At 45.8% G+C, this 23,924-nt stretch overlaps 1 protein-coding gene across 1 annotated transcript in view; it reads left to right on the plus strand.

Annotated features, from left to right (window-relative positions):
- CRYBG2 (crystallin beta-gamma domain containing 2) overlaps window positions 1-23,924 on the plus strand; it is a 250,499-nt gene that overhangs the window by 176,957 nt on the left and 49,618 nt on the right. The window contains exon 3 of the mRNA XM_088442079.1: window positions 3,081-4,576. Within this exon, the coding sequence (XP_088298205.1) occupies window positions 3,081-4,576 (1,496 nt within the window). The remainder of the gene's footprint in view (window positions 1-3,080; window positions 4,577-23,924) is intronic.

A 23,924-nucleotide genomic window follows, 5' to 3' on the forward strand; every position in this document is an offset into this window, starting at 1 on the left:
AGGAGCACTGTACGAGTACCGCATGACATCATGATGTCACGAGGACCCGCTTATAGAATCCCGCTGTGGCGCTGCTGTCTGCATTGTCACAGAGTGACTGTGCATAAGAGGGAGGAGGAGGGTTACCGGGCCCTCCGACCAGCCCCATCCAGTTCCAGCCCACCCCCAGCACAGCAGCCTCTGCCACTGGCTGCCAGGCTTGCAGCTTGCCACCAGCAGCATGCATCGGTGGCACCCAGCGAGGAGCAGAGGGACAGTCCAAGGCAGAGTCTGGCTGAGTGAGACAGTAACCGAGGTTCCAGATCTCAGGGAATCACAGTAGCCAGGCAGGTAAGGTAAAGTACTGTGCTATTCTCAACTACTCTGATATAGATTGACTTATGTAGGATTTATTTTTTATGGTAGATGGGGTATGGTAGTGGACAGGACTGCCTTATATTACAAGCATATAGTAATATACATTATGATGATCATGATATTATTAGTATTATTAGTACATCAATCCAGGATGATGGTATTTCATGTTAGGTACTTATAATATACTATACTATAATACAGTCCTGTCCACTCCCACATACCATTACAAAAATAAATCCTATAGTGTACTTAAAATAAAAGGGGGTGTAATGGTGATGACTCATCCCCATCATTGTACTCAGCTGAGCACAGTCACACGCAATACTGGGCATGGCCACACCACAACCCCCACTGCAGATGCCACCTCGCAGCTACCTTCTAATCCTTAGCACTACTCATGCTTATGTGATGTATTCAATGGATAATGAGGAGTAAAACCTTATGGTATTAGGTTTAGTTTGGGTTATGGCATTAGGGATAAGGTATTAGGGTTGGTGCATCAGTTTGGGTTAGGGTATTAGGGTCAGGTTAGGTGTTTGAGTTGGGGTATTAGGGTTGTTGTAGGGTTTAGCGGTTAGGGTATTAGGGTTAGAGGTTATGGTTAGGGTCAGGTTTGAGTTAGGGTCAGCATTAGGGTAGGGATGCTTTGCATGAATCAGGAACGCAAATGAAGTGCTATGGATTGTTTGAGGGAGGGGGGCCCCAAATTGGTATCTTGCCTAGGGCCCCATGAGGTCTAAATCCAGCTCTGTGGTTACCCAATCCCGACAGTCAGAATCCTGGCAGCATAATCTCGACAGTGGAAAGCCCGATGCATGCAAGTAAGTATCCTGACCCTTCCCCTAACCCACCTTTTCCTCAGCCTAACCCTAGCCCTCCCCTCCCACAGCCTAACACTAACGGCCCCCCCTCCCCTCAGCCTGACCCTAACCCTCCCCACCCGCAGCCTAGCCCTAACCCTCCCCCTAGTACCTACTCCTAAACCTAACCCTAATATTTACCGTCGGGACCGTATCTGTCGGGATCCTGGTGCTGGGATTCTGACTGCTGGCAGGATTTCGGCATTTTGACCGCCGCCATTGTTTGTGCCGGGATGCAGACTACATCCCAAAGCAGAGATTCATACTTAATAGGCCACTTTAGGCATACAGCACAGGGCTTATTTGTCATATAATCCATGCAAGCCCAAAAGGATCATACTGTTTCAGTGCATTATGTGGCCGCCCACTCTGTGCATGGGTCATACGCAACCTCAACATGCTTTATCGATGGAACAGGGAGGTGGAAGAAGGCTCAAAGTTCTAGGTGGAGCTCTCTGATTGCCAGGTTTGCCGGATCAGCCAGGCTACTTTCCAAGTTATATGTTGTCTCAGTTGCAGAATCTGCTTGTTGTCATATTAAGGCCAAGATAGCCATTTTGTTTTAGGTATTCCTTCCAGCCCACCATGTGCAGTTATGGAGCATCCTACTATCTGGGTTACTCTACTGCAGAAGGTTAAATGGGGAGTTTTGTACTTCAGATTACATTCTTTCCATTAAGTCTCCTTCCATTACCATCTCATCCTTGATTGGTTGCTGATAAACTGAGTATGGGAAAAGGAATAGGACCAACTAGGTTAAGGAGGCGTTTTATCCAGTACTTTGGCTGCTGAGGCTGAGGGTGGAGGAACATTTATCGATTTTGACCCTCCATAAGCATTGGAGAAAAGTAACAGTAAGTATGAAAATCTGTAACTATTTATATTAAGGGGCCTATTCATCATTGCAATTGTAAAAATTAAGTTATCGGGTCATTCATCACGAAGGTAAAGCAGGAGTTATCACATATATCTCCTACTTATCTTCCTCTCGCAGAATGGCCCGCTGTCCCATACACTAGTATGGGGGCAGAATTCATCAAGCTCCGAAAATATTATATTTTCAAAGTTTGTGCAGGAGCATTCGCCATCTTCAGATGGCGAATGCTCTCGGTACCCGCTCCTTCCCTATGGGAAGGCGTCCCGGGTCGCGAAGAGGTGTCATTTCGGCTCCCTTCGACGGACGTCGGGCTCTTGTACCCATGCGTAACCTGTAAACCACACATGCGCACTCCCTTCACTGCCCCTAAAGGAGCAGTGAAAAGATTCACTGCTCCGAAAAGGAGCAGTGAAGCCGCTCTCGGGGAAGCTGATTTTCACATCAGCTGTCACTGTGCCGGAGCAATGATAAATTGTTCGGAATCCGCGTCCAGTTACAATGTTAATTATCGGGGTCCAAACGGACCTCGATAATTAACATCAGCCCCTAAGAGACAACAAAAGCACATACAGGCAAGCAGAGGAGACTAAAGTAAGGGCAAAAAATCATGAGCAATAATAAGCATGAAAACTGTACCTACTGTATGTAGGGTGAATTTTAATAAAAACAATTCAAGATAATATTATAAGTAAATCTCTTTTCTCTTTAATAATCTCAGAGATTTAGTTTATACACCCATTAGAGAAAATAATAAGTACTGTATAATAACATCTAACTTCTGTAAGACTGAATAGACTGAATACACGCTAGTCCAGGGTTGGGAACGTGTGCACTTCCATGCCTTATGGTTCCGTGCAAGACTCCATAGATTATTTAATGTATTTTTGTTTTAATAAGTATTTGTCCTTATACAGTTTTACAGTAATAATTGAATTGTATTCTTCTTAACAAAATGTATCATTTTTTTTCCTATGTTCTGTCTTCAGACTCGATCCCTTAGTTACTCTGAGTTGGAGTCACCTACTTCTGGTCTTCTTCATCGGTTTGGGAGTCTGATCTGGCGTAAGAAAAGGTTTAGTGAACTGGAATATAGTGAGGCACTCCCTAATGTGTCATCTCCAACAGAATCCCAGTGGTCCATCGGGAGGCTGGACAGACCAGCTATAGGAAATGACCTGGATTTAGATGATAGCTGTCTCAAATCCAGCATTGCTGAATCTCCTTTCTCACAGCTCACCCCTAAAAACTATGATCACTGTTCCAATAGAGAACACAGAGTTCAAAGGACATTAGAAGTATCAACATCTTTTGATTGTTTGGCATATGGTGATGCAGATCACTGTTCCAGTCATGAGGTCTCTACAGGCAAAAATGTTGAGCAACAGTTACCATTTGCCTTTCCTGAGAAGTTAGAAGGGGAAGAAGAGGAGTCGCTTCCATGCTGGGCAGAGAGTATACTAAAGGATTACCTGTCACCGGCTCACTATATCCCAGGTTTAGTACAGCTTCCTTCATCTGAATCTGGACACTCACACAATATAGACATTTTGGAAAAGGACAAAGAACCACATCAGTATCGAAGCCCCCTTTATCAAAACATATTAGCAAGAAATATAATACAAGAGGAGATATTTGAAAAAGGGCTCCAATTAAACAACAGTGCATTTTCTAATGAAGATGTTTCCCAATTCAAAAATATCCTTATTGCCAGCTACAACACTGAAATACAAAAACAAAGCAATCAAGATGAAGTTCAGCAGAACCTGTGTCACATAGACTCAGAAACAAAAGGAGCTAGATACCACATACCTCTCTGTACCAGCATCATTTCAAAAGATGTGGTACTAAAAAGAGCAACCGAAAACATTGTTCCTCTCCTTTTTCAAAAACTACCTCAGGAAGAAGAACAAAATAATGATTCCAAATGTAAAAGTCCAGAACCCTTATGTTCTTCTACAGAGAAAGAGAATTCTGTATATGAACCCTCCCTACACCAAAGAAACTCTCCACGAGATGGGGTTCAAAAGGAGGCCACACAAATGCAGAGGCGTTTGGCCCTCCAGGACCCCTTTCAAGATAAGACACAAAATGTGCACATTTACTCCAGCATTCTCAGGCAGGAAGCAGCACAAATTGTTCCTGAGAATCACACAGTCAAAGATCACTCTAACCCACAGGCATCTCCAAGCACAACCAAAATGAAATACCAAGTTATCATTACCATGACTAAAGAGGAAAAAGAGCAGTTGCCAGGGCTGGTACAGGAGATGGTGAAAGGGGAGGAACTGGTAGGACTAGATCTGACGTTGTCACCTTCATTGGAATCTCAGGCATGTGGCTACCATGGGGCGGGTCCTTCAGAGGTGACAGCTCAGGCACTCTCAGAAACAGTGGAGCAGATTGCAAAGACTACAGCACAAGAGGAGGAGATCTTACCGAAGAGGAGGGGAGGCCAGACCTGCGAGGGGGAACAAGTGAACAGGTGAGGAGTAGGTGGGGGCACAGCTGGAAAAGCAGAGAGTAAAAAGAAGAGCAAGATTCTAGCACAAGAGGGATATGTTATTAACTTTGAAATCAGAAATTGTGTAATATGAAGGGCAGATTATGAGAACGACCTGATAATGTAAACAATTGTTTAACAAGCAGGTAAAATCATAGAGCAAACACCTGTTACTTAAATGTACAGTAGTGGGAGAGAACCGAGAGCTCAGGTGAGAGGCAAATAACTCTTACACTTAAATAATTTTTTTATGTGAATAGATTTGTATATGGAATAAAATGAGAGCATTTAATGATAGTGACATCTGGTACATATGTGTTTTTACAGATTAATGTGTTCCAAGCAATGGTGTGTCCACATAGTTACATATTCAGTGTGATATCTTGTGATTTTCCCCCTTCCTACACATGCAGGGCTTGGCTGCTGGGACTGGACTCTGTATTCTGTCTCTCCTATACCAGAAATACAAAGTTCATGATGGGGAGGGGTAGATGAACGTACTGTAGATGAGTTGTAGCACAGGAGTGGCTCCGTGTTTCCCTTTATTGTGGCATCAAAGTTTCAGTCATTTGTTCTTTATTCTACAAAATCAGAAGCTTGGGTAAGTGAGAAAGCAGTAAGAAGCCATGTAGGTTTGTTCTAATATTTTCTGTGGGAACAATATTAGCAATGGTATCGGGTGACAGGTCGTTATTAAGTAAAAGATCAGGGACATGACTGCATAGACCAAAAATGTGCACAGAGAATACTGTGTCATAATAACACTGTGTCACATGTTGACAGAGAATGTATTGTGTGGGGAATATGCTGACTGACACTGCCTTAATCTGACAGCTACTGTCACACTCTAAAATACTCATGTCTGGATTTGCAATAATTTGTTCTTTGTGCACAGCCAGAAGACATGAAGCAATGAGCATTCTATGGAGGTTATGTACTCTCCCAATTCTAGTATAGAATATATACATGATTATATCTATATTCTCTCATTTATCATTAATCCTTGGAGTGACCGGTTTGGAAACATTTTCACACTAGCAAGGCCAGGCTATTTTTTATGGCTTCGGGACACGCCCAGAAAATGGGTCCGACTGGCCGCACCGCCCCTTCCCCACCCCCAAACGGCCGCATCGTGTCAATCATGCTGCAGTGAAAGGGGCACTGCGTATGCGCCGATCGGCAACCATCAGAGTTGTACGTAAACCATCGTGTTTGCGTGCAACTCTAAATCAGGGCCATATTCACTTAGGTCTCATACCTATGAATACATTCCCCTTTACAATCTGAGTGAAAATATTTTTTCATGACAATTTCAGCTTTTAATTCATGTCTCACTATGGGGTCTATTTACTAAGCAGTGTTAGGAAACAAAGTGAAATGAAATCAGGTACCAGCCAATCAGCTCCTAACTGCCATGTCACAGGCTGTGTTTGAAAAATGACAGTTGGGAGCTGATTGGCTGGCACCTTATCTCCTTTCACTTTGTCTCCTAACACTGCTTAGTAAATAGACTCCTATAACATTTTTGTTCAATATGTTTAACAAATTATAGGGCATACTTGCCGACTTTCAGCTCCCTCCTTCCGGGAGGGAACTGAATGCCTGCATACAGTACAGCATGGTGTGTGGCCGGACAATGGGTTCGCATTGGGGGCGGGGCCGCAAGTTTGCATCATCGTGGCCCCGCCCCTCCTCACAATTCCATTGTGAAGCAGGGGGCGGAGCCACGATGATGCGATTCAGCGCAAATCGTGTAATCGGGCCCCCCGCTGCAGGGGGTTTCTAGTAGGTAGTCGGGGGGGCAGTCGGCAGCCGGGAGGCTTGCCTGCCTTTCCGGGGGGTCGGGAGCGGCACCCGATATTCGGGAGGCTCCCGACCAAATCGGGAGGGTAGGCAAGCCTGTTATAGGGTCTATTTATTAACTCTTATTAACACCCCACCAAAAAACATTCTATCTCTTTGATGATCTTTTTAGCTATTTATCAAAAAAGGTCACTGGAGCAGGTCAGCACCTTGGGGACACTGATCAGCATCAGGTTGAGTAGGTTTACTGCTTAACAATCCAGTAAGTTTGTAATGTATGCGGGAGACGGATTTACTAGCTTCCAGTTCCAGATTCCACACAAAGTAAAAAAAAAATAAAAAAGGTAAAAAAAGGAAAAACTGTTAAAAATAGATAAAGCATAAAAAATTATTCAACAACAAAAAAATGGAGGAAAAAAAAGCTTTATTTTAATAATCAATATTTAATTTTTTTCCTGTGGGCACATGTTGCCTTACATCATTCTGAGATGATATACCATAGAAGTCACCCGTTAAAGGCTATCTCCTGCAATAGCCACTGATACCAGCAGGGGGGCTTTCATAAATATACATTAGGCTGTCTGCCTTTCATAAACAGACCCCTAAATCAAATAATCCTAGAATGAGCATACATTTTAAAAGTCTGTAATCTGTAGGGTATTGGTACCAGATCTGTCTTGCTCCCACATCAAAAAGATAAAGATAGAAATATACCTCAGAGCTATAAATAAATATAATCAATATAGAATAAAAAAAATATCAATGTACAGTATACAGTGTACAATGTTATATTAATAGCTGCTAGTTCCAATTGACTAGTGAAATCATAACTTTAAGCAAACACACAGAACAATACACAATGTGGAACAGCACTGGTGAATATATATAAATAGATCCCTGGTCAGTCAGAATAATTGATCAAGGTGCATATAATGTTATATTATAATACACATTTAATAGTATACTTGCCTACTTTTGAAAAAGCATTTCTGGGAGATTGTGAAAGCACCACCTATGAGAATGGCGGTAAAGTGAACATGTACTGGTACATATGAGAGGCGTGCATAACATTGATTTACATACATATGTAAATGAGCCCCAAAGCAGTTAGTGAGATCTACTTGTTGAGGAAAACACACTGATACTTTTCAGAAAATACATGTAGCCATAGGGATCATGTACCTTATACCCAATGTAGGGAAATTATACTAATGATCCAATTTGAGTGTATATATCTCTATTTTTTTAAATAGAACAGCTTCATACAGGGCCGCCATCAGGGGGGACTGCCGGGTCTGGAGGCCCGGGCAGGTAGGGGGCCCACCCACACAGGGACGGACCTACAGCAGGTGCCCCTTTGGAATAATGGGCCCTCTGGGATCCAGCGCATAGTGAACAATTATCACTGCGGAATTGATCCACACTGCAGTGTCGGACAGCAGTTACTGACAGTGACTGTAGCTGCCTTGTATTACTACCTGGTGGCTGGCCCCTCCCCCGGACCAGCCACCTGACAAAGAGCGCTCAGTCAGAGCAGCCAGATCAGCCCCAGCATATGCCGAGCAGCACACTCCTGTCTCCAGCACCGCAAACTCCTTCCCAGGCAGTAACAGACGGCAGTGAGGGCCCCACAGCAGTACACTTACAGAGGTAAATGAGGAGGGGAGGTGGGGGGCACCACTGACAGACAGAAGGGGGGGTGTTACTGACGTGTGAGTGTGTGGTGGTGGCACTGACAGACAAAAGGGAATGTGGGAAGATCGCAGAGAGAGAGAGGGGGGAATGTATGGGGGTGTCACTGAGTCAGGGGGGAATGTGGGGGGATCGCTGAGAGAGAAGGAAATGGGGGGAGTGCTGAGAGAGAGAAATGTGGGGGGGAATACGGCAGTCTGGTACATTAAGGTTTTTATTTTTTTTATTGAGGCAAGGCACCTGTAACGTCATTACTGTACCTCATTACAAGCCTGTTGCTGGTTGTGCTTTCAGGGGGTGACCCTACGTAATTTTGTTTTATTTTAACACTTGTATAGCTTTTTCACACACAAGCCTTCACAGATTTCACTGATATGTGAAGGCTTCTGTCTAACTCGTACCTGCTCAGGCTATACTTACTAGCCTGGAGCATGTCTATTATTATGCGAGTTTTATGTAACTAATTTTGTGCGAGCTAAAAACTCACACTCAATTACATTGCCCGAGTTGTATGGTTCCCATGGGAAAACATCTGGATGCAAGTTTCGGCATTGCGAGTTGTGGAAATGCGAATAATATACGCGTTTGCATGTTCTTGCACCTTATTACATTGAGTGAGTTCTAAAAAAGTGCTATACTTTCATATTTGAAGAACTCGCACCCTATTACATTTGGCCCCAAGTCTCAATAACTATGGCATTATATGTGGACCTGAAAGTCCCAAAACAGTCTGTCGGATGTTTGTGGGGTAAATTACCAGATGCACCGGCCGTAATGAAATATCCCAGGTGCGACAGTGAAGTGGCAGGGGCGTATCTATAATGAGTGCACGGTGTGCGCTGCACACGGGCCCCCGGGGGCCCGTACTGCACACACTGCACCCATAATATGTAATACTTACCTCTCCCATCGCTGCTCAAACGCCGGAAAATGGCCACGGCAGCCATTTTTCCGGCGTTTTGCACATGCGCTGTGAGGAAATCACCAGGAAAATGGAGGCCGTGCCTGCGATCTGTGAATGCGCAATAGACTCCTGGCACACTCTAGTGCCCATAGTTTATTGATTTATTGATTCTGTGGTGGCCGGCCAGCCGTGTCAGTCGGCTGCCGGCCGCAAAGGTGACTCCTCTGTGAAGCGGGGTAGCCATTCGGTGAGTAGGAGTGTTTCTCACCCATTAGCTGTCGCAGCACTGCTCGCTCTGACCGACGTCGAATGAAAGAGATGCCACTCCTGCATGTGGCTATGGATAAACACCGACAATGGGCCTGATTCAGCTTGGATCGCAGGTCTGTGTTCGCACACAACCTATCGATATTTGCAGCCTGCGTATGCACCATAGTGCACGTGCACGAACCAGCTGCTGCGTTCAGGTTTGTGAATGCAATGACTACGCAGACCCATCGCAGACTGATTGACATGAAGTGCCGTTTGTGGGTGGTGACGGAGGGTGGTCGGGGAAACGCAGGCATGTCAGTGCGTTTGAACGCCGTTACAGGGGCGTGAATAATTAAGCCCCAGTGAAGGCATACGCAGTCAGAGCACTACATGGCGACAGGAACTTTGCAGGTTGTGAGGCATGTCAAGCTCAACCACAACTCTGAGTATGGGTCCGATGTTTCTCGATGTTACCGATGCTTTCGCTGACTTGCGGATGTATGTAATGGGAAGTCGGCGGCTTTATAAGCTGGTGGGCGTCTTGGTATAGTGCTGCTATCACTGTGCGATCGCATTCATTTGCATATTTTCGCAGCGTGCAGGTGCGTGTGAACAGGCCCGCCAAGAGCTGCGGCGGGCCACGCCCCCTTAAAAAAAATAAAAGATTTTCAGCGCTACGCGCTGACGAGGGGGCGCTCTGAGCCCCCTCAGCCCGGTGCAAAGCCGGGGGGGCGCGATCAATGTGAAACCAGGGGGGACGCGATCAGTGTGATCGCTCAGCAGCCACGAGCAGTCTCCCGCTGCAGCTCAGCACACGCTGTGTGCTGGGCTGCTGTGAGGGAGGGGGAGTGGGGGGCGGCGCCAGACCTGGGCCCCCAACGGGCCCCTCAGGAAGCCGGGCCCGGGCAATTTGTACCCGCTCCCCCCCCCCATTCGGCGCCCCTGCGTGCAAATGCAGACCTGCAATCCAAGCTGAATCAGGCCCAATGTCCCATGTGTCACATTCATTACTCTTGTAGTGGATCCACATAGGAGATTTGTTTTAAAGGGACTCCAGCACAAAATTATTATATCTATTTTGTTATATATTCCTCTATAGAAGCTTAATATACATGTTTGAGGACTGTGGGTGTACCCCTACACTCTGAGACCAGCTACCATCAGATAAGCCTGTTTGAATTTTCATTAATGTAATTCTTCATTTTTATGTGTTGTGTGTATTTTGGATTAAACTTCTTTTAAAACATACTACACTATGAGAAGTGTTCTCTCTCTTCTTAAACCCTATATTTGGAGTATTTAACCAGCTACTTTTGGGTACATAAGAGGACCAACCTGGTGAAGCCTGAAAAAGGACTCATAAACAAATGCTTATTGTTCTGGGTCATTACGGTACGCATGCCATTTTTTGAGAGAGTGTGTTACATTTTTCACTTAATACTACACTATATAGTAGGGATGTGCAGGCTCGGATAGGTTCGTTTTTCCTCTTTCTGAGTTCCGTTTTTTTGGAGGGAAAAATCCGAACTCAACGTGCAAACTCGAACCTATCCGAGCCTGCACATCCCTACTATATAGGCGCTTGTTCTCACCTTTTGTTTTCTATATATGTTTTTTTTATCAATCTGTAGAAACCTTCATATTGCTTCATATAAGCTATGAAGTGATGATGTTGTATGTTACTATTAAGGGGGCCTGCCTATTCATCATCACTTAATTTTTACAAAAGCAGGTGAAAATGAACATTTCACCTGCAATTGTAAAATTAAGTTATTGGGCCATTCATTAAGAAGGTAAAGCAGATATCTACTGCTTAACTTCCTCTTGCGGAATGGCCTGCTGTTCCCATAATTCATCAAGTTCCAAAATTACAATATTTGAGGAAATCGCCTGTGCAGTAGACTCTGGGCACACTCTAGTGTCCAGAGTCTACTGATTCTGCGGTGGCCGGCCAGCCACGTCAGTCGGCAGTCGGCTGCCGGCTGCCAGGGTGAGAGGAGGGGGCCGGTGAAGGGGGATGCATACGGGCCCCCTCCTCTCTAAAGACGCCCCTACCGCTACCCAGGTCCCTGGTCGTGAAAAGGGATCCTTTCGGATCCCTCCGTCCTTGTCTGATGAATTGCTCCGGCACTGGCATTGAGAAGAAACATTAATTATCTGGGTCCTAAATGTCTATTATAATTTAACATCATTATATGCGTCTTGAACAATTATTCCGCCTTGCCAGAGATATATTTATGTATATTTACCAGTGCTGTTCCACATGGTTTATTGTTGTGTGTAAGCTCCCACATCATGTCTGCCAAATGGCATAAACAACCCTGTAATTAACTTGAGTAACCAATTTTCAGACCCACAGAATACTGCCTCCAGCCTCGTTTGAAATATTTGTAACCTTTGTTCACCTTACAATGTTGTCTCCCTCGTGGCCATTCCTGCACCCCTCCCACTGTATTCCTAAAGTACCACAACCATAGTCGTCAGAATGAGGGGGGATGCAAGGGAGCAGCTCGCCCCCCCACACATTTGAAAGGCGCGAGTGGAGCGGCCGCCATGGACGGTCAACGGTCAAGGGCTGCACGGCTCCCTGCACTACACGGAGGAGGAGGTGTAATATGCGGCCTTAAAGTTAAAAGACCACACATTACACCTCCTGCGTGCAGTGCAGGGCCCGTGCAGCCTATTGCTATAAAGCACAGCCCCTGACCTCAGCCGCCACTCTAGTCCCTGCCCCCTGCTGCTGGGTGGCCCAGCAATAGGTAAGTTGGTGGGAGGGGTGCGGTGGTGCCAAAATGAAATTATATATTGCCCACCCCATAAAATCGTTCCAATGCCCCTGACCACAACTATTACATTGCTGGATGAGAAGGGAAACCCGGCAGGTTCACCCTTTATTTCCTGTATGCCCGGCACTCTGCTCTCACCACAGAAACAATATCCAGTGTGTTAAGGTGAAGATGGCACTTTTCCCCCTTCGGCCCTAGATTTCCCTATTTTCCCAGTAGTTTATGCCCACACCTCTCTCCCTAGCCAGCCAGAATTTAAGCCAGATCATGGACTCCAACAAAGACAGATTTGGCAAATGTTGCAAAATAGATGTCACAGTTTTATTTAATAGACATTCTATAACATGGATGCAAGGAACAAGACTGCAAGAATCCAGCTTCAGCCATACACCACAGGCTATGGAGATCCCAGAAATCTTTTGATGGTTTAGCATAAGGACCACTTGGGAGTGTTGTATTATGCCATGCAACAGCAACTTAAAAGGGTGTCTCCCCATGTCCATCTGTTAGGAATCCCCTGGTTATGGGGAGACGCCACTAGTGCTTATCTGCTAACCCCAAAATCTTTACCATTAGAATTATAGCTCACCACCACTGCTGTAACCCCTCACAACACTGTTAATTTCCCTATTAATTGATAGTTGACACTCTCTAACACCCTATCTGTTGTATAATGTTCTAAGTCTTACTGATACAATATGTGTGTCTGAACTAAATCTGTGTATGGTCAATCATACAGCCACCTTCCATAATTATGAATTTACCAACTATGTTAACCTTCCAGTGTGATTCACTGGCTTATCTGGTGTGCTGTACTAGTTTCTCTTGTGTACCATATATGGCCCTACTATCTTTGTGCTGGACCATTCCTTCTTGACTATTATACTGCATGCTGAAAATGAAATCTATAGATTTCCTCATCAGCATATAATTCCATTTCAGGTGAATAATGATAACATACTGTAGAGTACATCAAATTGTTTTAGTTGTTTAATCAATCTTCTTATTGAAACCAACCCTTCTCATTCCCTTAATGCCTCCACACTAGTAATGAGCAGTTCAGTTTCTCTGGAAACCCAACACACCTGAACTTAGGCGTTACGAGTGAATCCAAGTCCTGGTTTGGGTCTTCCCATTAACTTCAGATTCCAAAACGAAGCAAAATGTTATCTTCCTGTAGTCTGATCTCTCGTGTTTTGGATTGCGTATAAAGCCCCTCCCTCGTGATCTGGTGCTATTTCATACAGGAGAGAGGTGGGAGACAGTGTGAGACTTTGGACTGGAACACTGTTGAAAAAAAAAAAACATTAGCATGCCGTAAGGGCGCCATTAGGACTAGGAGGAGTAGGTAGGAGTGCGAATAGTTTTTTAAGTAGTAGCTGGAGCAGGTGGCTGGTGGAAAGGGGCAGGGTGATTCAGGCATCTGCATTGTCAATGTATTTGTTTCATTTGTCACAAACACCGACTTCACACTCACACTGCAGTGCAAACAAACAAGCTACTCTCTATGCGTGGTGCTGTTGGTTTTTTTTTGTTTGTTAAAGTGAACCTGCACATTTAGTTCACCTAGTAAACCTATCACTGCACAATACTTATACATATGTATATACAGTATACCAAACAGATAAACTATATATACTGTGTGCATATATATATATATATATATATATATATATATACAGTCAGGTGCATAAATATTGGGACATTGACAGAATTTTCATATTTTGGCCTCTATTCACCACCACAATGGCTTTGAAATGAAACAAGCAAACAAACAAGATGTGCTTTAACTGCAGACTTTCAGATTTAATTTTTAATTTGAGGGTAATTACATCCAAATCAGGTGAACGGTGTAGGAATTACAACAGTTTCTATATGTGCCTCCCACTTTTTAAGGGGCCAAAAGTAATGGGACAAACTAAACAATCCTAAATCTAACTTTCACTTTTTAAAACTTTGTTGCAAAACCTTTGCAGGCAATTACAGCCTGAAGTCTGGAACGCATAGACATCACCAGACGCTGGGTTTCATCCCTGGTGATGCTCTGCCAGGCCTCTACTGCAAATGTCTTCAGTTCCTGCTTGTTCTTGGGGCGTTTTCCCTTCAGTTTTGTCTTCATCAAGTGAAATGCATGCTCAATTGGATTCAGGTCAGGGGATTGACTTGGCCATTGCATAACATTCCACTTTTTAGCCTTAAAAATCTCTTTGGTTGCTTTTGCAGTATGCTTCGGGTCATTGTCCATCTGCACTGTGAAGCGCCGTCCAATGAGTTCTGAAGCATTTGACTGAATATGAGCATATAATATTGCCCAAAACACTTCAGAATTCATTCTGCTGCTTTTGTCAGTAGTCACATCATCAATAAATACAAGGGAACCAGTTCCATTGGCAGCCATACATGCTCACGTCATGACACTACCACCACCATGCTTCACTGATGAGGTGGTATGTTTTGGATCATGAGCAGTTCCTTTCCTTCTCCATACTCTTCTATTCCCATCACTCTGGTACAAGTTGATCTTTGTCTCATCTGTCCATAGGATGTTGTTCCAGAACTGTAATGGATTTTTTTAGATGTTGTTTGGCAAACTCTAATCTGGTCTTCCTGTTTTTGAGGCTCACCAGTGGTTTACATCTTGTGGTGAACCCTCTATATTCACTCTTGTGAAGTCTTCTCTTGATTGTTGACTTTGACACATATACACCTACCTCCTGGAGAGTGTTCTTGATTTGGCCAACTGTTGTGAAGGGGTTTTTCTTCACCAGGGAAATAATTCTTCTGTCATCCACCACAGTTGTTTTCCATGGTCTTCCGGGTCTTTTGGTGTTGCTGAGCTCTCCGGTGCCTTCTTTATTTTGAAGAATGTTCCAAACAGTTGATTTGGCCACACCTAATGTTTTTGCTATCTATCTGATGGGTTTGTTTTGATTTTTCAGCCTAATGATGGCTTGCTTCCCTGATAGTGACAGCTCTTTGGATCTCATTGAGAGTCGACAGCAACTGATTCCAAATGCAAATGTCACACCTAGAATCAACTCCAGACCTTTTACCTGCTTAATTGATAATTAAATAATGAAATAACGAGGGAATAGCCCACACCTGTCCATGAAATAGCTTTTGAGTTGATAGTCCCATTACTTTTGGCCCCTTAAAAAGTGGGAGGCACATATAGAAACCTCAAATTAAATCTGAAAGTCTGCAGTTAAAGCACATCTTGTTTGTTTCATTTCAAAGCCATTGTGGTGGTGAATAGAGGCCAAAATATGGAAATCCTGTCAATGTCCCAATATTTATGCACCCGACTGTGTATTTATAGACAGAGCATTCTTCCACTGCAGGCCCGCAGTACCCTGCCAGAAGCCTCTCTTGAACTCCTTTTGATTCTTTAATCACACAAGCTTATTTTACAATGTCCACTATTACTTTGCCATGTTTCCTCCCTACTGGCCATTCCCTAAATCAGGGATGGGGAACCTCAGACCCGGGGGCCATGTAAGGCACGCCGAATCATTTGATCTGGCCCTCTGAGCTTTTTTCTGCTAGCCTCATCTGGAATGGCACCCTGCAGACAGAATCTATGCAGCAGTGCTGCCTGGAGTGTCCTTAGGACGCTTCAGATGACCCTACAGCTCCCCGGAGCATCCTCAGGGTGCTCCGGGCATTGCTGTAATCACCGGCGTTTGTGACCCGGCCCCTGTTTGACATCACACGGAGGTTGCATGTCCTGCATCGGGCCCGCAAATAATGTTATATATTTCAAAATGGTCCTCGGCAGAAAAAAAGTACCCCACCAATTTATAGCAAGGTTGAACCATGTTCAAGCTGGTTCGACCATGCTCAGAAAGAACTCTTATAACAGCTTTCACTCAGGTACAGCAAACGGAACTATCTGTCAATCAGAGCTACGACCAAGTAGTGACTGACGACAGACTCCATTTAGCTCGCAAGAACTGGCTTGCGCACGCGCAATGCCGACTACACGCATGCGCACATGACAAAAAATCGCTCGTTGCGATTGACCGTGCCCTAGCGACCGCCTTTGAATGAGGTCCTTAGTCCTTATACCCACTGGCGTTAATACAACACATGTCAATAAGACTTATAATCACACTTGCCTACCCTCCCAATTTAGCCGGGAGCCTCCCGGAAAATCGTGTACCGCTCCCGGCCCCCCCGGAAAGGCAGGCAAACCTCCCGGTGACCGCAAACCCCCCCCCCCGCAATTACCTGTGAAATCCCCGGGGGCGGTGACACGATTCACGCTGAATCGCATAATTTTGGCCCCACACCCTGCTTCACAGTGCCTGTAATATCAGCATTGTGTAGTGGGGGCGGGGCCAAAATTACGCAACTGCGTGTCCCCACCCACAAATGGCTGTCATCTGTCTGGCCACGTCCCCTTGTGTTGGCCACGCCCTCCTGCCCTGCTGATCTGGCTGCTCCCTCCCGGAAGGGGCAGCTAGAGAGTCGGCACCCATGCTTATAATGGAACCCATATTTAGTATACTATGTCACTTTACTATGAATCCAGTAATGAACCCTCTGTTGTGCTAGCAGTTACCGCTGGCTCACCTGATGTGAAGGGCCTGATTTAGTGTGGCAAGCAAGTTTATTCTGCGGACAGATTTACAGCAACTGCTTATGTGCTGAAGCATGCATATGTAACTGTAAGTAACTACAGGGAATAGGGGGGTAGATAAATGAAGCAGTGAAAAGAGTGGAGAAGTGTGCCAGTGGAGAAGTTGCCCATGGCAACCAATCAGCTTTGAGGTTGCATTTATCAAGTGCATTCTATAAAGTGATAGGCAGAAGCTGACTGGTTGCCATGGGTAACTTCTCCACTGGCACACTTCTTCACTCTTTTCATTGCTGAATACATCTATCCCTCAGAGTCCTATGCATCCCCCCAGTGGCGTAACTAGGGTATTTGGAGCCCAGGGCAAATTTGAAAACGAAGCCCCCCTAACACACCAATATGTGCGCGCGCCGCGGGAAAAAATGGGCGTGGTCACTTAAAAATGGGGCGTGTCAACATGACACACCCCTTTATTTTAACGCTGAACATTCCTATCCATATGCACCTTATCCCCAGTAGTACCCCTTATACAGTACCCCCAGTAGTGGCCCCCCCAAATGCAGTGCCCCACGTAGTGTTCTCCTTATGCAGTGCCCCCAGTAGCAGTCCCCACAATGCAGTGCGCCCAGTAGCAGTATCCCCTTATGCAGTGCCCTTGATATGGTGCCCCCAGTAGTAGTCCCCCCCTATGCAGTGCCCTTTATATAGTGCCCCCAGCAGTAGTCCCCCCCATGCAGTTTTCCCAGTAGTGGTCCCCTTATGCAGGCACCCTGTAGTGATCCCCCCTATCCAGTGCCCCCTGTAGTGGCCCTTCCTATTATTGCCCCCAGTAGTGGTCCCCCGAGTGCATTGCCTCTAGTAGGTCCCTTTCATAATGCCCCCAGTGGTAGTTCCCCCCCAAGTAGTAGTCCCCAGTAGAGTAGGTGCTCCCAATGGTGCCCCCAGTAGTAGCCAGCCCTCCCCCCAGTAGAGGTCCCCCCAGTAGTAGCCAGCCCTCCCCCAGTAGAGGTCCCCCCAGTAGTAGCCACCCCTCCCCCAGTAGAGGTCCCCCCAGTAGTAGTCACCCCTCCCCCAGTAGAGGTCCCCCCAGTAGTAGCCACCCCCCTCCCCCGTTGTGCAGATAGGTTACAAAAAATATATATATATATATATATATCTATAAAAATATACTTACCTGAATCTCTGCTCCTGCTCCTGGTCCCGATCGCGACGCCGCTCCCGCCCGGGCGGGCGCGCTCAGCATTATGAGACAGACGTCATGACGTCAGTCCCATTACCCACTGCAGGAGCCGGACGGAAGTCCGGCTCTTGCAGTGGGTGCTGCAGCAGTCAATGAGAGTCTATCTGACTCTCATTGGCTGCTGTTTAACACACGCATCGCCGCCAGCGCTGGCGGCGATGCGTGTGTTATGCACAGCCTGAGCCCGCCTCCTGGGGGAGGGAACGGGCTCAGGCGTGCAGCACAGGACCGGCGCTGGAAGCCTAGTGCCGGTCCTGTGTAAATGTGTAGCGCTGACCGCACTCATTGCGGTCGGCGCTACACTGGCTAACTAGGGCGGGCCGGCCGGTACCGTCCAACGGCGCCCAGGGCACGAACCCCGCCTGCCCTGCCCTAGTTACGCCACTGCATCCCCCACATGCAGCTTAGTATTTGTAACTTGGGACCATCTGTGTATTCATACATATTATAAGTGCCATGATTATGTAGACGGAATTGCAAGCTATTCAGAGTTTTATAGAATGATTGGAGTGCTTTTAGACAGATCTCTTTCCCCAAGGGCAGGACTGGTGCAAGTCTAATAGTGATGACAGCTACATTTGGAAGCAGATGAATGCGATGTGGTCATACAGGCGGATATTTGCATTCATTTTCAAGTACACAAAGTAGTCATAGAGTGACGCAACTGAATTGCTTGCAACTCTGTGTCAGGCATGAAGAGTCTAATGGGGTTCTGGTCTTATATTGATGCCAGACAGATCTAAGACAATGGACTAGGGACAGACCTAGCCAGAGATAAACCGGATGTCAGGACAGGCAGCACTGGTATAAGCTCAAAATAGCCCAAAGGTCAGTGGTCGCAAGCAGACATGAATTCTTAAAAACAAATCAGATCCATAAATAATGGAGACAGTGGCGTAACTACCGTGGGTGCAAGGGGTGCGCCTGCTATGGGGCCTGGGCTGCCTCCCCTGCGCCATTTATAGGGAGATGACAGTACACATTTACAATATAAAATTGGTATTGACGATTCAGCGTTATACTGTATTATGAGTAGACAGCTAGGATAACAAATTATGCAAACAAGGACAATCATGAGAACAGTGAGCAGAGCTTTAAGTAGACTATCTTCTTCGGGGTCCATAGGGGATCCACAGGGATACCATGGGGTGTGTGTGATTGGAGTGATCTGGGCACCAAACAGTTAAGCTCCCAGGATGCCCCGGTCCTCCTCCCCCCCCATATACCCCGCCTCCAGCCACAGACAGATAGTTTTTCGTTTGGTGCTGGACAGGATCAGTCGCATATTCTGTAACAGAGGGACTGCTTTAGCAGTCCCAAGCTTTTAATTTTATGAGTTATTTATTTTTCTGTTTATCTGAACAAACAGCAAGGCATCCTATGGGCCGTCTGTGCCTCTGACCATGTAGAGGCCAACAGCGGGGAGGTAGGCTATCCCCCAGCAGCCCCTCTCCCAGCCCAGAGCTCAATCCCTCACAAGAGTTTTCCCGTTTCTGGGCTGCTTCTCCTCCTATATAAGATGCTCAGTAGCCATTTACAGGGCTTAAGAGCCAAGGGTTTCTAGCACTCTGTGGTCCAGACAATGCTCAGGACGGGTAAGCCTTCCTCAGCCCGCATCTATTACAGAGTTTGGCACTCTTACTTTCAATGGTGCTCCCTCAGAGACTATGACCCTACAGTTTTTAGGGTCACCTGGGTGCTTGCCTTTCTCCAGGCTGGATTAAACCTTGGTCTCCGCCTGGCCTCCCTTAGAGTTCAGATTTCTGCTCTGTCAATCTGGTTCCAGCGAAGGATTGCTCCCCTGCCTGATGTTAAACTATTCTTTCAGGGTGTTCTCCGTCTTCAACCTCCTTTTGTCCCTCCGGTATCTCTGTGAGATTTGTCCTTGGTTCTCAGGGTTCTACAGGCTCCTCCTTTTGAAAACCTCTGGACTCAGTAGACCTCAAGTGGCTGACAGAGAAGACGCTTTTTCTCCTTCGCTATCTCTTCTGCCCGCAGGGTATTTGATTTGGCAGCGCTCTCCCCATTCTTGATCTTTCATCCGGACAGAGCTATCCTCCGTACTAGGGCTGGGTACCTCCCTAAAGTGGTGTCCCGGTTCCACTTGAATGAAGAGATTGTGGTTCCGGCCTTCCAGTCCTCGGATCTTTCTGCAGGTGAAGTCTCCTTGGATGTAGTTCATGCTCTTCGGATCTATGTGGATCGTACTAAGGACCTGATTCAGACCCAGTAGCAAGGCTGTGTTCGCACGTAGCCAGCCGATGTTTTCAGTATGCGCATTCATATGCATCGCAGTGCGCGTAAGCGAACTGGTCGCTGCGATCAGGATTCGATCGCAGTGAGCACGCAAAGCCCTCACAGAGTGATTGACATGAAGTGACCGTTTGGGGGTGGAGAAGAGGGGGTGGTCGGTGGAACGCAGGCGTGCTTGCGCGTTGCACGCAGTTACAGGGGCATGCATAATTAAGCCCCTGCGTTTGCATACGCTGGCAGAGGTCTAGCAGGCGACAGGCAGTATAGCAGCTTATGCGGCAGGATCAAGTCAACCACAAGCGGTGCGAATGGTTCCGATGTTACCGATGTTTTCGCTGACTTGCGGATACATGTCATGGGAAGTGGGCAGGCTTTTTACAGTGATGGGCATCTTGGTATAGTGCTGCGGTTGCCGTGCGATTGCATTCATTAGCATATTATCGCACCAAGCGGGTTCGTGAGAACGCAGCCTTGCGCCTGGGTCTGAATTAGACTCTAATTCCTTTAGGAAATCAGATTCTCTCTATGTATTGTATGGCTTTCACAAGCGAGGCTGGCCAGCTAACAAACAGACTCTGGCTTATTCTCTCAAAATGACAATCTCTCAGGCCTACACGCAAGCTGATCTTCCTGTTCCAAACTGGGTTATAGCTCATTCTACTCAGTCTGTGGGACCCTCACGAGCGGTTCGACGTTGCACTTCTGCTGAACAATTGTGCAAGGTGAACACGTGGTCTTCTGTCCACACCTTTCTCTGGTTCTATGCATTTGATACCTTTGACTCTCAGGATGCTTCCTTTGGGCGTCGGATTCTCCTTTCTGCTCAGGAGCGTCCCCGCCCTTAGGGAAACTGCTATGGGACATGGTATCCCTGTGCACCCCTATGGACCCTGAAGAATAAATTAAGAGTTATGGTAGACTTACCTATGTTAACTCTACTTCTTAGAAGTCCATAGGATCCACAGGGCGCCCACCTGGCCTCATTGGGTTTTTTTTCTCTTGATCACTGATTCCTTCATCTTCTGGGAGAGTGTTTATTGAGAGTAATGTTCTTCCTTCTCCTCTTTCCTGTTCCTGCCTTGGGCTTGTTTACAAAACTGTCTGCCTGTGGCCTGGGGCGGGGTATATGTGGAGGAGGGCCGGGGCATCCAGGGAGCTAGAGCTTAACTGTTTGGTTCCCAGATCACTCCAACCACACACACCCCATGGTATCCCTGTGGATCCTATGAACTTTGAAGAAATCGAGGTAACAAAGGTAAGCCTACGATAACTTCTTAATTTTTGGTGCCCTGGGCCAGAAAGACCATTAGTGCTCCCCACTGTTTTTCAAATAGGGACATAAGACGCGAACCCAAAATCTCCACAGTTTCTGATGGCAGCCCAATTGTGGGGCAGATAGCTCCATGTGTAAGGTGTCTGACTGCCATGTGGGAGGTGATGGGTTTGAGTCCCGGGTATGACAGTATTTTGAAATGTGTGTGTCCCTAATAGAGGATGTGAATGAAAGTGCTTGGGGAGGTGGCCACATGGAGTGGAAGTCAGCCAGGGAGGAGATAAGAGAGGCCAGTAGATGCCGGGGATAAAAGAAGAGGAAGCTACAAGTGAGAATGATTATAAACAGAAAATTGAAATGCCCAAAAATTGCCCCCTGCCCTGTGGTGCCCTGTACCATTGCACATGTCGCACCACCCGAGATGCGGGCCCTGACAGTGAGTATACAAAGACACACCACAATGGCTTTGAAATTAAACAAACAAGATGTGCTTTAACTGCAGACTTTCAGATTTAATTTGAGGGTAATTACATCCAAATCAGGTGAACGGTGTAGGAATTACAACGGTTTCTATATGTGCCTCCCACTTTTTAAGGGGCCAAAAGTAATGGGACTATCAACTCAAAAGCTATTTCATGGACAGGTGTGGGCTATTCCCTCGTTATTTCATTATCAATTAAGCAGGTAAAAGGTCTGGAGTTGATTCTAGGTGTGACATTTGCATTTGGAATCAGTTGCTGTCGACTCTCAATATGAGATCCAAAGAGCTGTCACTATCAGGGAAGCAAGCCATCATTAGGCTGAAAAATCAAAACAAACCCATCAGAGAGATAGCAAAAACATTAGATGTTGCCAAATCAACTGTTTGGAACATTCTTAAAAAGAAAGAACGCATCGGAGAGCTCAGCAACACCAAAAGACCCGGAAGACCACGGAAAACAACTGTGGTGGATAACTGAAGAATTATTTCCTGGTGAAGAAAAACCCCTTCACAACAGTTGGCCAAATCAAGAACACTCTCCAGGAGGTAGGTTTATATGTGTCAAAGTCAACAATCAAGAGAAGACTTCACAAGAGTGAATATAGAGGGTTCACCACAAGATGTAAATCATTGGTGAGCCACAAAAACAGGAAGACCAGATTAGAGTTTGCCAAACAACATCTAAAAAATCCATTACAGTTCTGGAACAACATCCTATGGACAGATGAGACAAAGATCAACTTGTACCAGAGTGATGGGAAGAGAAGAGTATGGAGAAGGAAAGGAACTGCTCATGATCCAAAACATACCACCTCATCAGTGAAGCATGGTGGTGGTAGTGTCATGGTGTGGGCATGTATGGCTGCCAATGGAACTGGTTCCCTTGTATTTATTGATGATGTTACTGCTGACAAAAGCAGCAGAATGAATTCTGAAGTGTTTCGGGCAATATTATATGCTCATATTCAGTCAAATGCTTCAGAACTCATTGGACGGCGCTTCACAGTGCAGATGGACAATGACCCGAAGCATATTGCAAAAGCAACCAAAGAGTTTTTTAAGGCTAAAAAGTGGAATGTTATGCAATGGCCAAGTCAATCCCCTGACCTGATTCCGATTGAGCATGCATTTCACTTGATGAAGACAAAACTGAAGGGAAAATGCCCCAAGAACAAGCAGGAACTGAAGACATTTGCAGTAGAGGCCTGGCAGAGCATCACCAGGGATGAAACCCAGCGTCTGGTGATGTCTATGCGTTCCAGACTTCAGGCTGTAATTGCCTGCAAAGGATTTGCAACAAAGTATTAAAAAGTGAAAGTTAGATTTAGGATTGTTTAGTTTGTCCCATTACTTTTGGCCCCTTAAAAAGTGGGAGGCACATATAGAAACCGTTGTAATTTCTACATCGTTCACCTGATTTGGATGTAATTACCCTCAAATTAAATCTGAAAGTCTGCAGTTAAATCACATCTTATTTGTTTCATCTCAAAGCCATTGTGGTGGTGAATAGAGGCCAAAATATGAAAATTCTGTCAATGTCCCAATATTTATGCACCTGACTATATATATATATATATAAAAGTCCAGGTTAAGGCGGCACTCCCATATGACGATACATTAAAAGTATATAAACGCTGGTGACTTTATTAACCTGCATCTGTGACTTTATTGAAACTGAGTGCAGCCGTTTCTGTACTATATATATATATATATATATATATATATATATATGTATATATATATATATATATATATATATGCACTCCTATGAATAACAGCCACCTGGTGCTCAGTCAGGAGGGGGAGGGAGAGAGAGAGAGATCACTTACCAGAGCTTGCTGAAGTCCGTGTCACTCGTGATTACTGCGGCGGCTATCTCATGGTTTGCAGGGTGTGGACAGTGCTTGTACCGTAGCTTGTTGTTGATTGAAGCCCGGAGGTTCTGTATGCAAGTCGCACTGCCTGTTCCAGATCTTGCTCCTCTTACGTGGACCTCGACTGCTGAGAGGAAGGCAGATGCACAATAGCAAAGGTCGTTGTAAAGACGTTGCAACGTCATTCATATGC

The sequence above is a fragment of the Taudactylus pleione genome, unplaced genomic scaffold (genome assembly GCF_031769625.1).
Source record: "Taudactylus pleione unplaced genomic scaffold, aTauple2 ptg000305l, whole genome shotgun sequence".
NCBI lineage: Eukaryota > Metazoa > Chordata > Amphibia > Anura > Myobatrachidae > Taudactylus > Taudactylus pleione.